Raw genomic sequence first — 17,191 nt, forward strand, 5'->3', positions numbered from 1 at the left:
TCCCAAAACACAGACACAAAAAAATACCAAATCATATATGGGAAAGGATATCCAGTAAAAGGTGTCTAGAGGAAAGCCATAATAAACCAAACCAGGCTGAGTTTGGGATTAGTTATTTGCCTTTCCTAGTGCCCTGACAAGAAGGGAGAACTCGGCCACAGTTGTAGCTGGGTCATTTTGATGGCTCATTTCAGTGGGAGTTAGGCAACAAAATTAATTTGAGGGAAACCTATTAATTTGTTTAATCTAAAATGCAAAGTCTTAAAAATTATTAAATAGCAGTTAAATCAGAAAAATTCAAATGGAAACAATTACTCTGATAGATGAAGAATACTCCTGCTATCAGGTAGGCTTTTCCTTTCTTTTGAAACTTCTTAATCTTTCAAAGCACTTTTGTCATTTCAAATATTGAGAGAGTTTGTAGAGAAATCATAGGTTTTTCATTGACTAACATTTGCTACCTGCATTTAAACCTGAACTAGATTACCTCCACAAGCAATCCCAGAAATTAGTTATGTGCAGCATTCAGTTCAGTACAAAAGATCCTCACAGTCTGTTTCTGAAGGTACAACAGCAATCGCTGCCATTTGTTATTTCAACCAGCACAGTCTAACTGCTCAGGCAGACCCATTTCAGCAGCCTGCCAAGCAATCAAAACAGCAATGACATGAAAACTTTCTTATTTCACTTCATACTGATATGGTCATCTTATCTAGGCATTCTGTAGAGCAATGCGTTTGAAATCACAAACAACTCAAAAATAACAAGCAACTTAAAATATCTTAAAAATATTTTCTGAGAACAGCTTCCTTCTGCAGTATCAAAACATGCCATTTGCTTCTTATTCCTAAAATAAAAATACTCGCTCCAGCTCTGTGTTGCATGGAGGGTTTATACAGACTATTCTTCTTGGGAGTCCTGGCAGCTCTTCCTGCCTGTTATCTATGACCAGAAGTGAGCTGATGTATCAGTTTTTACAGGAAACCGAATCAGCAAATGTCACACAGGCAGCAAAGCAGGATATAGTAAACCAAGCTCCATATATACATCCCATGCTTCCTTTGTGCTGTTAACGCTGAGAGCCAAGTGGTGAACAGCAAACGTAGGTATAAGGGGTGAAGAAAGCTGAAGTGCTTCATAAATCATAAAACTTGATTTTCCATACAAACGAGTTGGTGAAAATGTAAGCAATTGAAGATGAACACTGAAGTGCTCAGGATATCACGTGCCATAGGAATCAGAATACTGTACAAAAAGGCTTATCTATATCCTTAATTTTTGTTTGTTTTAATAATTCTCCTGGATGAGTTACTTAACTGCTGCACCCAAATCAGGAAACTTCATTAAGTCTCTTGACATTGCACAACACGCCATGTTTCTGTTCACTCACAGCTCTGGCTTGCTTCACTTCTTTTATTAAACTAAGGTAACTTTTTATACAGACTTAAGATACAGCATGGTTTACCAGCAACTGAGGGCTTCTATGAATGAATCCTCTCTACACAAAGCACGTATCCTTCTAGAAACAAACCTTTAACAATAAAGATCCATTTATTTCCACAAAGTCGTCATCTTCCTTGTCTCTCCTGATTGTATCATCCACCTTAAGTGCTAATTTGCTTCTTCCTTCATTCTCTCCACCACTCCTAAGTCCTCAAGATCCTACTCCACATGTCATACCCCATTGCAACATAGCCAATACTTCAAATATTTGGTAGTGAAGTACTAAGAAGAAACATTAAATCCATTTCATCATGGTCCTTGCCTGCCATTTCTGTTCTAAAGTACATTACCCAAAAAGATTGACTACTGTATTCCATGTTTTATCACAGATACCTTTCAATAGCTGCTACTTCTGTTCTGTAAGACAAACCAATATTTAAAAAAAAACCCACCATACAATAGCCAAAAAACACCTGTAGTGATCTATAGATAACAAGTCTAATTTAGCTTAGAACTACAGACCAAATAAGTATTACTGGATAATTATGGCAGACTAGATCTGCAGTCAAGGTCGCTTTTATGGCATAAAATCTATTACAGTTTTGCACTGGGAATCACAAAGAAATACCAAAGAATCAGTGAAGCAAATATTATTATCCAAGCAAAGGAAATGTTAGAAGTGACATCTTTATCAATACCTGACTACAGCTTCCTCCTGTCAAAAAAGCTAAAGAATCCTCCCTTACCAACCTTCTCAAATGAAATACAAACTCTTTAGGTTTGCAATGCCGATACTGATTTTATGAAGAACCTGTATCTTATTCTTAAATTAACTCAAGGCTATTTCACCTCAGTGATCAAGTCCTTTTTATTTTTTTAATTCTCCCCCTCCCCCCACAAGGGACAATTTAAAACTTAGTGCCCCTGATGGAAACAGAAAAACCAGGTGATCTTGATATTCTGGTAAACTCAGTGCATAAGGTGGGTTTAAACATTCTATGAACATGTAGACAATGCTACAGCTGTATTGTAAGATCCCAGGGCTTAGGAGGGAGTCATGATGGTAAGAAAGATTTTTAAGCCTACAAGATTTACTGTTGTGGAACATACAGTAGAGACGCTGATAAAAACCTTAAAATCAGTCTGGTGGTAATGAACGAGGAAGTCAAATTCCTTTAGAAGGCAGTGGAACCTTCAAAAAACATAAATGCAACATTACTTTTCCTGACTGCTGCCTACACATGAAAGTGTATTGCAACTGTAGTAACAGTTCTGGTATTAGTAAGGATGCAAAAAATTAACTCCAGACATCCACCACCCCACATCAAAGACCTTCCTGTCCCTTGTTTAGGAAGAGCAAGTGTGCAGTGCTGCATTCACTCTGGAGCACTCTCAAAATACCTGATGTAGAGTCAGGCCTCTGGTGACATTCCCCAGCACAACAGCAGTGCAGGATATGGTCCCTGTGAGCACCAGTATTTAGATCTGGATTTTTTTGCAACCCATCCAGGGAATGTGTGACGCTTATCCCATCTTTTATCAAAAATATGAACTGCAAGTAGCTCTGATCAGAGAGCGGCTACTTATTTGGTTAAATCTGACTCAAATGTCTTCCAGAAAAGAACGAAGCGGGGCTTCCAAGATTATAAAGAGAAAACAGTCAGCACAAGTTTTATACAGGTGAGATGACATAACTGCAACACTTCAAAAACAGCTAAGCTTCAACTTTTAGACACTTATCTATTCTATTCACTCTACATAAATGGTACAATTAAAGCCATTATAAAAGCTTCCTCTTGAATGAAGTATGAGAAAGAAACTAAGAATTGATTACGAGATTCTGTTTGTTGTCCTTGGAGTCATTCTATAACAAAATATTTTTCTAGCAGCTTAGTTGCAAAGCTGAAGCCAGGACATGTCAAAGACAATTGTCCCTGACTTATTATTGGAAAAGCTTAGAGTCTTCATCTACCTTTTGTAGCCAATCAGTCATGCTTAAAAAGTTATCATTTCTATTTTTAACTTCTTGGAATTTATGTGCTCACAGTAATCCACGGTAGAAAAAAAAAGAAAATATTTTCTATTCTAAGCAATCCGTGGTATTCTGGAACGACATCCCTATGGCCAGAGAATTTTTGTGTTGTATTTTATCACAGATTTAGAAACTTTTCCTTTTTTTTTTTTTTTTTTTAATGCTCTTGAAGGACATGTCTTAGCTTTGGCAGATATAAATTAACACCTGAAAAATCTAGACAAAAGCTTTGACAAATGCAGTTTTGGAATAGCCCACACTTACACTATTAACAGTCACCTTTCTCCTACACTGCCCCGCATCCATCCATCATCTGAAGTCCTCAGTGACAAACAAGAGTTCAAAGACTGTACAAAATCTCCAGCAGACACAAACGAGACTGCAAAAGTTGTTAAGTGCATGGTCTAGCTGGAATGAAAGCTGAAATGATCTCTGGGATTGTATAAGCATAATCAGATTCTTAAAAGCAACACACAATGTAGGGTGAACCACTCATAGAAGTTTATGATGGACTTGCCACACATAATAAAGTCATTGACTTTCTGAATCCTGCAATGGATAAAAATAGGAAATAGGATGCAACTGTCAGCTTGTATCATTAAACCATTTGGAACCAAACTTCAGTCCCCACGAACTGAGGTGCTGTTTTCCTGGGTTGAAACCTAGCCAATGCCCTTCTGAAACTGTACCACTGATGAACAAAAAATAAAGTGAATCAGAAAATGATGATCCAAAGTTAATGACAAGGTGCTATGTGAAGAGTACACTGTAGGCCAAAGTGACATTACAGAGACTTGAAAAATACAAATTCCAATTACAGCAGCTGTGTGACTGAGCCAGGGATGAGGGGAAGAGATGGTACTTTAGAGATGAAAGAACAGGACTGTCTGCATTTCTAAGAACAACCTAAAGGCTCCACAAGACTCCTGTGTTATTGTGGAAGGACAACCTGCAATGCAAAAATGCCTAAACATAGAAATATATATTTGTATCTATATTCAAAATTAATTAAATTTATTATTTACTAACCATTGGTATTTATGTGCATGCTTACTATAAAGATCAAGTATGAGAAAGCACATTATACAAAGGAAATAATCATTAGGAAACTCATATACTATATGAAACTGATTGAAAACATCTACTGAAAAACTGGGATTTTGATTCCTTGTAATCCTGCTGCTGCTGAGGTACAGGATCCCACTGAATGCTGTTCAGCTCAGTACTGTTTGCAGATATATGATTAATTGCTTTCTACCAATGATCTGTCCTGAATAAATAAACCTGAGCAACAATCTGGTGCAAATTTGAGCCTCATGCATAGACAAATTCAAGGGAGTGTACTCTTGTAAGAGGGAAAATTAAGGACTGGTCTGAGCAACCAAGACAAACAGCTGCCCCCTGGAGTGATCAGTGGGACTCAGAAACCTTGGAAGGAACAGCCAACACTTACAGTAAGGCTTGATTATCTGGAAGATAAGTGCTCAAGAGCAGAAAGCATGACTGTTTTCATAAAGAGCCAGCTTACTAAGATAAATTGCTAAGTAAAAATTAACTACTTTACAGTTAAGTGAACAGGAGGAGTTTTAAAAATTACTAATGTGTCATTATCCATGCAACCAGATAATATAAATCACGATTCCACAGAAGCTGCAAGAAATTTATTACGAAGTGAAACTGTGGACTCTGTTGAAGCAAAAAATTAGTCACTTTTTTTTCCTCAGTGCACCAGAAGGGAAGAGAGCCCTCTGAACAAACACAACCCCCAAACAAGAGTCTTTTAGACAACACCTATGCCTTATCTGAAAAACACCTTTTGAATGTTTCAATAGTACATTTCAGTGAGGTAGCTGGTGCCAACCCTGTGTTGTTACACAGTTCCAGAGAGCCATGACTTCACTGTCCTTGGCTAAGCTGAGATTTCCTTTTGTTCTTACATAAAACACCATATTTTTATGTAAAACATCATACTACCTACAATCCTCAAGCCACATGTTTTTTGCAGTGCTGCAGTTTGCCTAAATGAACTCTGTCACAACCCTTCAGCATCACCTGCAAGAGTATGTCACCAGGGAAGCAAAGAAAAAGACTAAATTGGGGAAATTTTCACAAGTCTTAAAGACATTACAATCAAGGGATCAAAATGTTCACACTTCTTTGTGAAGCACAGTAAATTGGAACAGTCTGACACATAGTATGCAAAAGTAAACATGTCTGCATGCTCCACAAATACCTGAGGATGCATGAGTCAACTGGGGTGTGCCATCACTACTGGCTAGAAATAGAATCCAGTGTGATTTCAGGAGCAGTCAGAGAAGATTTGTTTGCTTATTAGCAAATCAAGCTTAGAAAACCGCTATGGAATATACTGTATAAAATTAAGTGGTCCAGGCATAATTACATTCTAGAGTTTTATATCTTGATATCTATGCTTCCTGTAGCCAGAAAGTGGTAAACAAGACACCCTGACTCCTCAAATGAGTTTCTGCTAGTGAACAGTGACACCCTGCTGACAGGTTTTACCAACCTCACAACTCATTCCTGCTAGATTCAGCACCTCTATCAGGAGGGTCCAAAGTACAGCTGCTATGGTAGTGGATATCACTGATCTCAGGAACATGGGGCATGAACACCAACCTGAATGCATTTTAGAAATCAAACGCACATACATGAGGACCCAAAACTCATGCTAAACAGTGTTGAGCAAGGTCAAAGCAAAGTATAAGGTGCTACAGTCAGTAGCTACCTTATAATTCATATAAATTAAAGAGATTTACTCTAAAGATATTCTCAATTTACAATTCAAAATACATATTTCCCTTTTTTCCATCATACGATTGTCTGCATTATTACATGTTGCCCATGTATACTCCCAACATTGAACAGAATTTTAAAAAGTGCAAACCAGCCTTAATCAGTGAAAGTTTCTCCTTGAGTTCTCTCACAATGGCTTCTCATTTCTCGCTTAAAACACAGATCATGACTAGTATCAACCAAAATCACCATGAATTAAAATAATTCAGATAACTTAAATTTACAAATGTTGTGAGAGGTCTTTATCCTGCAACAGAGTAGCATTGTAAGATTTTTAAAAATAGCTATAGTAACAAGACAATGCATAAAGGTTCCCAGCTTCATCATGCAGAAGAAATGACTGTTATTGAGAGTCACTTCATTAAATATGAACTTGTTCACCGAAAGTTTAACTGAAGAGAGTTGGTTTGACCCCTTACACATAGACTGGTGCTTGTATTACGGCTTGCCCAGATGCAGGGCAGCAGATTTTACAATAAGCTTTAAATACTATGGAACTAACTCTCAAACTAGGGATCTCAACAAACGCTTTCTGCCTGAGAGAGAGACACTAAAGCAAAATCAGTATTTATTCCCCCACCCTGCTCCAAATCAGAGACATTACACACTTCATTTCTACACAGTCTGCATGACACTTAATTCTGTCAACTAAATCAATATTCTCTTGAAACACAGAGATTGAAATCATATCAAATCACCCCACAGTCCACACAATTGCTTACCCTAAGATGTCTAGCTTTCATTTTTTTGGAAGACACCCTAAGAACAGGCCAAACTGATAATCTCCTGCTCACTGCTCCCAAAGTACCATAGTGATCTTGGTTACTTAAACCGGTTTAAGCAAGAAACCTGTCAAGTTTAACATTGTTTTAAGAACATAGCATCCATCTTTCAGGGCAATCAAGCTTCAACTGTGACAGCACTGTAAGCAGTAACGTAGAATCATGATCCAGGCTTTAGCCCGATCTTAAACTCATTTCACACATATCAAACAGCCAAGTTTTACACTACTTTGTGTTACTAGCATCAGAAATTAAATTAACTGTGCAAATTAACTGTCAAGCTGCCAGCACTACTTGCTTATTGATCTGTAAGCAAATGTATACATTGGACTGTACAGACATGTTGTTTTCACTTGTTCTTTACTACCCCTTTAAGTTATACATTCCATATTTCTTACCAAAAGAAAGAGGACATGCAGCATATTGAAATAAGATGTAGAATGTATTACTTGGATTTTAGCTGAAGGAATTTAATGAAAGATAAAAAACTTTCAAGTTAAAAATAATAAAATCTATGTGTAAGCATCATGCAAAGAAACCCAACAGCTCAGAAAAATCAAAAACCGACCTCCACTCCACCTGAAATCAGAAAATTTGAGCTAAGTGCTTCTAACAGACCTTGCATACTGCATCTCCAAGTCCTTCCAGCAAAGTAAGTCCTTTTCTGATTATTCTTCCCTGATATTTATAAATTGACTTTGCGACATAATGAACTAAATAATCCAACTTTAATATTTTGCATTCATACCAAAAACAATTAACAGTTTTTACAAATAGTGTTATTTACTAAAACAATTCTTGTACAACAGTGCAGTATATCTAAATATATACATATGCCAACATCAAAGGAGCATCAAAACAAACAAAACAAAAAATGCACTTTGCTACTTTGTATACTTTATTAAAACCAAAGCAGACCGCAGAAGGCTTCTTTTCTGTTCCATGACAAAGACAAAAATTATTTGGATTTCCAGAAGCACATGCAGGATAGAAAAAACAAAAAATTCTACCACCTTTTTGCCAAGGTAGCAGCATGAATAGCAAATTTGAGATCTGCAATCTTACATAGTAGCAAATGGAATGTTTTTAAACACAAACACTCTAAATTTAAGAAACAAGGTTTCAAAAATGTACAAAGTCTTTTTTACATATGGAAGCAAAAAGTTCAAATGTCAAGGCCTTCCTATGTTTTACTATGGTGTTGGATATTATACAGATGAAGGTAAATATTCTTCATTGCAGCTGAATATGAAAAAGGAGTACCTGTAGTATGGAGTTGGTCAGCTCTACTAAGATTGAATAACAGAGTAAAAAATGATTCTGCCTGCTGTTAGCAATGGAGGTTTTTGTAGCAATGGAGCTTTTTGTAACTTTCACATTACCTTTTTCTTAAAAAAAAAAAATTTCCCAGTTTTTAATTGGAAGAATTATGCTCCCTTGTTCTTCAAAATATACATGCATCTTCTCCAAAGGAAGCTGCAGCTATGCAACTCAAAGTCCCATTGTAGCTGCTGTCATTTAGAGATGTTCTTTTTCATTCTGTCTGTGAAACCCAGCAGACAAGGAATAAAACCTTTTACATGTAACAACTGCACAGATATATTTGAAATATGAATGAAAAATAAGGTGATATTAGAGAAAATACTAAAAAAAATATGGAGAATGAGGTATTAAGCAGTTCTCCAGTAAATCTGATGTTCCTGCCATCTAGATGAAAACAGAGAACTAATAATAGCAGCCTAGATTTGATCGCCAAAATACGTCCATGCTATTAAAAGAAAATGTATGTCCTTTGTTACATCTAAGCATCTGCAATCTGGCAGAATCCTCTGAAGTTCTGGTTACTCAAATTCATTTCAGCTCTTCCCACCTCAGAATTCCTGAATAGCAACTGTACCATAAGGGCAATATGCAGCTCCATACCTGTTGAGAAGCATGCAGTAGTTCTTTTATTTTATTCCTTCTTACTGCTGCCTGTATGTTCTTTGGCCAGTGACATTACGTACACATCTACACGGATACCAGTTAATAAATAGAGGTGGGTAAATACGTTGCAACTGCTTCTGCAACTGCACACTCTGGAACATCTTCCCATGACATCAGTGGAGCCAATTTTAACACATTGCCTCGGTATTCTTCCTGGGATGCTTTACAGTAAATCTTGACATCTTTATTATGGCCACAGAAACTGAGATGATACACACAGGTAAACAACTTTGCTTATAGAAGTAAAATGCACAGAAGGCACTTTTCAGAATTTGCTCCATCCAGTTCATGATAAACAAGCCACTAAAATACCCCTTCTGGAGTTAACATTTTTGTATTCCTTAATGAAAGGGTTAAATAACACAGGTTTATACAAAATATTATTAGAAAATTTTAGCCTTTCATTGACAATTTACATGTAAAGAAAGAAGACGTTCAAAAATTAGGAGTTCTATTAGAACAAGAACAACATACATTTCCAGGGATTCTTAAGTTTAAACAAGATTATCTTCCTGACACTTTCTTTACTTGCTTTTTCATACAGTAGCTGTACATGGACTTTCGCCCTCTTGCCCATACTCAGTGTTCGATAGCACAGTAAAACAGAACATATGTTAACTTGGTGACAATGCATAAATGAAGAATCTCAGAATAAAACACAGCAGAGAAGCCCCAGCAATGGCATCTCCATGTTCATTACACTAATCCAGCTGAGAGGACGTGGGTCAAAATAAAACTGCTAAATTATCACAGACGATATGAGAGGATGGGTAAAGGAATTAGTGCAATGACACCATCAAGCAAGGTAGGAGGAGGCATCACTTTAGAGTAGTTAGAAAATGAGACACAACCAAATGAGAAGACAAAATAATCTCTTCTGATAAATGAGAAAAAAAATCAACATCAAGTAATAGAGCTCCCAATTCAATTTAATCTGAAAACTTTATCTGAAATAGAAAATGCAGGATGCAATAGAAACACTAAGACTCTGAACTTAAAAATCTAATGATCTGCTGCACCAGTTGTGGACAATGAAAATTGATTCTAAGTCAACTAAAATTCATAATTTGTTACAGAAGATACCTTAGAGCAGTGACTCTAAGGCATGAAGGAAAATGAGAAGTGAGAGAAATTTTAGAAACAAAGACAAACTAGCATTTTTGCTGAGTCATGTTTGTACAGAAGTTCCATAGGCCCTTCTTAGGGATCACGTGACATAACATGTGAAAACCTAAGAATATAAATAGTCAAAGTCAGATGGACTAATTTGATGCTTCAAGCTGTTGAATCCATGGAGTAAAAAGTTACTTTCACTTTTGTGTAAAGTTATAAACCTCTCTGAACATTGTTTCTCTGATTTTGGAATACAGTATTTGAAGCATACAGACAACACTATCTAAATGATACTACATGCCTTTTCTAAAGAAAAGTCTCTTTAATCTATTAACAGTTATCTGTGACAATATCTCAGAATTATTTAATTTTTTTTAGTATTTCCTTTCAAATTTCACAGACTTTTGTGATGATACCAAGTACTTCAGTAATGACAGTTTGTGAGGGTGTTTAGAATTATGAAGCAAAAAATATAATGTTAAAATACTAGTGTCAAAACAGCCAGCTGGCTAGAACACCCTCAAACTGGAACACATCAGCTATGGGCATGTTTTGTAACCACCCCAGTTAGAAGTTATGCAAAGCAGCAATCTGAAAGTATTAACAGGAAAAATACCAGTATAGCGAAACAAAGGCATGTTAGGTGACCAGACCATATCGGATAACTGAGGTTCCAGAAGCACCACATTAAAATACAGGATGCAAAAGCAAACCACTTCTGACATACAAACTGACAAGACTGAAAATCTAGATCTGATGTTGAAGCCATCTAGTACTTCTCTAACTGGAATTAGAGTAAATGGAAAAGATAAGAGGAAACCAGGATGCATGAACAGATTAAACATAAATGCAAGGTAACAACAGTCTTTGTATGAGAAACTAATCAGGCGTATCTAAAATGCTGCCTTCCATCAGGCATGTTCCTTTTGCAGCACCTCAGCTGTAGAAAGAAAGTATAATGTCTTATAGAGCCACCTGGCTAAGGTACTGAGAAATGCAAGGGTTTAAAAAGGCTAATGCACGTTGTTGCAGAAGATAATTCAAAGTAACCTGAAAGTGAATGAAATTAAGATGCCTCATAAACTATTCACACTGTAGGGGGCTAATAAACTCAAATGGTACAACTGGAAATTGAAATAGATGTTTAAGGCAGAAGTGTTTGTGTAAGAACAGTAAACAGAACAAATTGCTAAGCAAGGCCACAAGAGATAAAATAAAGCCCTGAAGGTTTGTTCAGCAAAGTGATTTAATTGTCCATAATTCTCCATGTTCTAATTAGAAGACTTGAATAAAGTAGTGTTATTCATGTTGTGTGTTCCAGTTTAATACTCCATCATTTCTCCTCCCACTTAACTCCTCTGTCTTTGGTGTAATCTCTACCAACAAACATAAAATACAGTTCTGGTTCCCATTGTAAAAAATAATGTGGAAAAAATAAATTACATGCTTCTCATGACAAAATGCAAGATCCTGATCTGTTGCATGGTCCCATGATATGTTTAGCAGCCTCTGAATAGTAGTTTTAAATCATTAATTATATCTGAAGCAGAATCATAATTTGCTGTTATCCCCCCAAATCACTTCCTAGTTAACTAGTTTACTTTGGTAGGTAAGCCATCTAATAGTCATGACACACTTGTGTTCAATTCAAGAAGTAATGAAATCTAGACTCAGTTAAGTTTGTGAATTCATATATAGACCTTAGCTTGTAAGTGTAACCATGATATGCAGAATTACTGCTTTTCCTGCATTAGAAGAAGACATCACATCTGTCATAAAACTAGACAAAACTATGAAACATGGTCGTCAGTTCATGATTAAAATAAAATAGTAAATTATTTTTAAACTTTGTGTTAAATATATTCACATGATCACCATAGCTATATGAAATGGCCACTATTGCAATCACACACTATATTTACATATATGCCACAACAGTTTGTAAGTGTTGAGTTTTCACAGACTAGCCAATTTTACCAGACATAAATAATCTTGTACCCCTTTTTAGGCATTTTAAAAGGAATTAAATGTCCTAAATATATCCGTTCCTCTGCAAAATTAAAAAAAAAATCCTAAAAAGTCAGTGCAAATTGAACTTGTTCACCAAGATAGATTCTTATTAAGCTGAGGATAAACAAAGTGTAAGAGGTTAAAGGAAAAAACTCATAGAACTGTCAACTGCCTTTAGCAGAGGTTAAAGAAGATTAAGAATCAGAAGTCCTGGATCCTATAGCAGAGCCTTTTGTGAGTAACTATGCTGTGGTTGTTGAGGTGGAGGCTGTGGTTGTTGTGGAGGTGCTTGTTGACTGCCTGCTGTCTGTGGCAGAGGTGTAGATGCTAAGTTATAGTTTGGCACCTGGGACATATTAGTTCCAGCATTCTGATAAGCAGCATCAACAGTAGCTGGCGGTGGACTATACACTGAAGCCTGGTTAGAGTAAGTATTTCCAGCAACAGAGCCAACCATTGTACTGAAAAAAAAAATAAATTAAAAACCAGTTGAATTAACAAACAATTTACCAACAGATCAGCAACACTTTATTGCTTCTTCAGCTGTTCTATATATATACACACAGAAATCTCATAACTCTGGACACCTTGCGTATTTATAATATTTATAAACTGGATCTAAAACTAGACTGTGAACCTTTGTTTTACTTTGAGGGGCAACACGGAATTCCATTTATCTTCCATTCTGCTCATGAAGAATACCCCCCCAAAAAAATCCAGGCTACTGATTTAAATAGAAAAACAAGCCAGGTGAAGTATGCAGAAAGTCAGTTTATCCATATATGACTTATCACCCCAAGTAAGTAACTTTGGGGGATAGAGACTATGAGATGCTTTAATAAATCAAGGCGGATGTCTCTCCCAACTTTATAAAATAAAATTACTTTATACAGAGAGGAAAAAAAACAACAAATCACATTAGAGGTAGCTTAGCCACATCTAAGCATCTTTGCTCATCTACCCAAAAGGCCACTTGCAGCTGCTTTATACGGGGAACCTGCACAAGTTTTACTAAGTGTTCATAGCCCATTCCCTTATTTTCCAAAATGAGAAGAATTCTCCCCATGTTTCCACAGTCAGATATTTGGAAAGAACAATACAATATACACTGTATCAGAAGGTAATGCAAAGCTAGCTAGAGCAGCAGATACTCATAATTAAATGTGTATTAAGTTATCTAAAATACAAAATCATCAGTCATGTCTAATTTTCTGTTTTTTTCTTTTACGTTAAAAACATATTAAAATTATGTATTTCTTTAAAAAAATTTAAAACTTGAGAAAATTATAGAAGTCGTAAAAACAGGAGAGAATTTTAAAGTTTGTCAGGAATTTTTACTAAATACACCACACCAATAAAAACTACATGGGAAGTAATTGCACTAAAGTATCTTTCTGTTGTATAAAGTAGTATTTCTGTAAGAAAAAAACCCCAAAATTCCTTTAAATATTATCTGTAGTCTTTTCTGTTTAGAGAGATTTAAACTTGAATAGGAAAATAAACTTTAAAATTACTTTGTGTAAGATGTCTGTGTAGGCTGACCAGGAAGTACCGAGCTGGCAGATGGAGTAACTGAGCCTTGGCTGAGAGAAGAGAGTTGTTCAGGAGGAAGATTATAGCCTTGAATATGGCCCATCTGTGCACTCCCTGCCACCAAATATGTGTTACTTTGAGGTTGCCCTGGATAAACCTAGGAAATTAAATAAAAGAATTTTAGAAATAAAATTTGGTATTTCATATTTGACTTCAGAACTTAAAGACAGTCTCTCAAACCTTTTATTACAGCTGTTTTAATAAAAGCAACTTACTGTCTTCTATTAAGTGCTGCTACCAGATTTCCAAAGGATATTATTCACATTTCTTACCTCAGGCTCCAGTACCAAAAAGATCAAATAGTTTACTGGAAAACTTGTATTCCAAATTTTATTTTAATGACTTGTACTATCTCATAAAGATAGAAAATCATAAAGACACAAAATAACTCATAAAGAGCTTCTACCTTTGAATGAAAATACTGAAGGATTAAGATCATGTATCATATAGCAGCCCAAAGCAGACTACTTTTTAAAGCCCAGACAACTTTCACTAAGTAGAATGGCTAAAATGAAAAGCCAATCATTATTTTCATGTCATCAGTTAACCTATTATTTCATGTAACTGTTGAGCCTGCAACACGATTAAGAGAGTGGAACATCTCCCTTATGAGGAAAGGCTGAGGGAGCTGGGTCTCTTTAGTTTGGAGAAAAGGAGACTGAGGGGTGACCTCATCAATGTTTACAAATACGTAAAGGGTGAGTGTCAAGAAGATGGAGTTAAGCTTTTTTCAGTGATGACCAGTGATAGGACAAGGGGTAATGGATACAAATTGGAGCAAAGGAGGTTTAAGGTGAATATCAGAAAAAAAATTTTTTACTGTGAGAGTGACAGAGCACTGGAACAGGCTGCCCAGAGAGGTTGTGGAGTCTTCTTCACTGGAGACATTCAAGACCCGCCTGGACACATTCCTGTGTGATGTACTCTAGGTGACCCTGCTCTGGCAGAGGGGGTTGGACTAGATGATCTTTCGAGGTCCCTTCCAACCCCTATGATTCTATGAACTGTAAAATTACTTGAGTGAGGCAGAAGAGAAAATAGGTCTTAAAAAAATTTCAACTGAAAATAAGTTAATGTTTTACAATTGGCTAGAGGAAAAGCTTCCTAGTAGATGTGTCATCTGTATTCTAAATCAAGACTGAATTTCTAAACTCTATGCTTTTGTTCAACTATTAATTATTTGGCTTAACACAAGTAACTATTATGAGGTCTCATGCAAAATTGAGTTCATGTAAGTTTACAAAATACAGCCCTCCTATCTTAAGATCCATGAATCTCAGATGACATATTCATTGAAGACTTACTAATATCATGAAAGAATTTTAGCAGGCAGTAGAGGCATGAGACCTGCTAACTTTTCAGAACTTTATACTTGTTCATCTTCACCCCAAAATCCAGTTTTTCCTTTTAAGAATCCCCAGACACATGTCCATTTATAAAACATTAGAACTATCTGACAGGGTCATGACATGATTGCTTATCATATATGAGCAGAAGACAATGTTCCTCTTAATGACACTGGAAAAACTTCTTTAAAAGACACTGAAAGAAAGTACATATCTATGGGAAGCTAAACAACTAAATGTGCTTCAATGTTTATGTAATACTGAACAGGTATTAAGTTGGTGTGGTTTTTTTTTTTAATCACTCTAAAAGAAAGCAAATTATTGAAAAAACATATTTTAAATCCTACATATTCCTATAAACAGAAAAAGAACACAGCAAGCATGCTTTAGACTATAGAATTAAACATTTAAATGTAAAAAAAGACCTTTTAAAAATACCATAGTATGAGTAGGCTAATAGTTAACTTCAGTAATTTAAATGCTAAAAAAAGGAAACTAAAAAAAGAGATTGATTTTAAGGGTGGGAAGGGCATAATCTTAAAGAGGAATTGTACTCCTTTGGTTCTTTACTTTCTCTGACCCATTATGCAAAGGCCTGGCAGCTTCAATTTTAAATTTAATATGCAATTCATAAGACAGGATGAGGTTTTCCTTAATCAAAAATAATTGAGCAGAAAAGTACTAAAGGTATTAGAACATACAAAGGAGAATACTTGGAGCTTGCAGCTGAAAACAAACTTTTTTTTTTTTACGTATTGTGTTGCAAAAAAACACTGCTTTTTCATTTGAGGTTCTCTCTGAGGGATGAAGGTTATTTTAACCTACCATTACGGTAAGAAAAATCATAAAAAGACTTCATATATCAGTATATATCTATTTTAGTTATCACAGAATTGTCAGAGTTGGAAGGGGCCTCTAGAGATCCTCTAGTCCAACTCCCCTGCTACAGCAGGATCCCCTACAGCACATTACTCAGGACTGCATGCAGGTGGGTCTTGAATATGTGCAGGGAAAGGGACTCCACCATCTCCCTGGGCAGCCTGTTCCAGTGCTCTGTCACCCTCACAGTAAAGAAGTTTCTCCTCATATTTAAATGGAACTGCCCCTCATCTCGTCACTGGGAACTACTGAGAAGAGCCTGGCTCCATCCTCCTTGCACCCACCCTTTAGGCTCTTGTAGGCATTAACAAGGTCTCTCCTCAGCCTTCTCTTCTACAGGCTAAAGTCCCAGCTCTCTCAGCCTTTCCTCATAAGAGAGATGTTTCAGTCCCTTGATCATTCTCATAGCTCTCTGCTGGACCCTTTCCAGCATATTGCTGTCCCTCTAGAACTGAGGAGCTCAGAACTGGACACAGTATTCCAGATTTGGCCTCACCAGGGCAGAGTAGAGGGGGAGAATGACCTCCCTTGACCTACTGGCCATGCTCTTCCTTATGCAGCCCAGAATTCCATTGGCCCTCTTCGTGGCAAGGGCACATTGCTGGCTCATGGATAAACTACTATCTAATGTAATGTAAAGAATACTGTAAAAAAAAAAAAAACAAACAAACAAAAAACCACAACAAGCAAACAAACAACAAAACAAACATTTGAGCAAGTTTTGTGAAAAAGTCAGCTCACATGAAAAACTGTTTATCATTAACAATTTAAAAGAAATTAACCTAGCTCAGTATATGATTGATAATGTCAATGGTTATTAAAGGTTACATACATACCTGAGAGCCAGAAACACCAGATGACTGCATATAATATTGTGGATTTTGTAGTTTTGCATACATGGAATACATTGGGTCTTCATTTACCAGTTTGTTGTACAAAGAGAGAGCTTCCATTGCTTTAACATTGAGCTCTGAAAGTTCTGAATGTTTCCTAGAAAATACATTGTCCAGCTTATTCTACACTTTATATAATGTCAGTACAGAACAAACAATACAGGAAAACTTTCACAAGGCGTGACAAGGAACACACTCTCACTGCTTAAAGGGATGCCTGACAAGTGCCATAATGTTGAACAACACAATACTATAAAATATTATGTAACTAGGAAAGAAACGCTTCAGACCTTCTCCCAG

General features: G+C 36.3%; 1 protein-coding gene across 2 annotated transcripts in view; it reads right to left on the reverse strand.

Annotated features, from left to right (window-relative positions):
• Positions 1–7,780: 7,780 nt before the first annotated feature.
• Positions 7,781–17,191, reverse strand: part of STAM (signal transducing adaptor molecule) — a 40,504-nt gene continuing 31,093 nt past the window's right edge. For both annotated transcript variants that reach the window (XM_051609413.1, XM_051609414.1), the window contains exons 12-14: positions 16,835–16,988; positions 13,695–13,870; positions 7,781–12,641 (exon numbers count right to left, since the gene is read on the reverse strand). In XM_051609413.1, the coding sequence (XP_051465373.1) occupies positions 12,398–12,641; positions 13,695–13,870; positions 16,835–16,988 (574 nt within the window). In that variant the 3' untranslated portion in view covers positions 7,781–12,397. The remainder of the gene's footprint in view (positions 12,642–13,694; positions 13,871–16,834; positions 16,989–17,191) is intronic.

Source organism: Apus apus, chromosome 2, assembly GCF_020740795.1.
Source record: "Apus apus isolate bApuApu2 chromosome 2, bApuApu2.pri.cur, whole genome shotgun sequence".
In the NCBI taxonomy this organism is placed as follows: Eukaryota; Metazoa; Chordata; class Aves; order Apodiformes; family Apodidae; genus Apus; species Apus apus.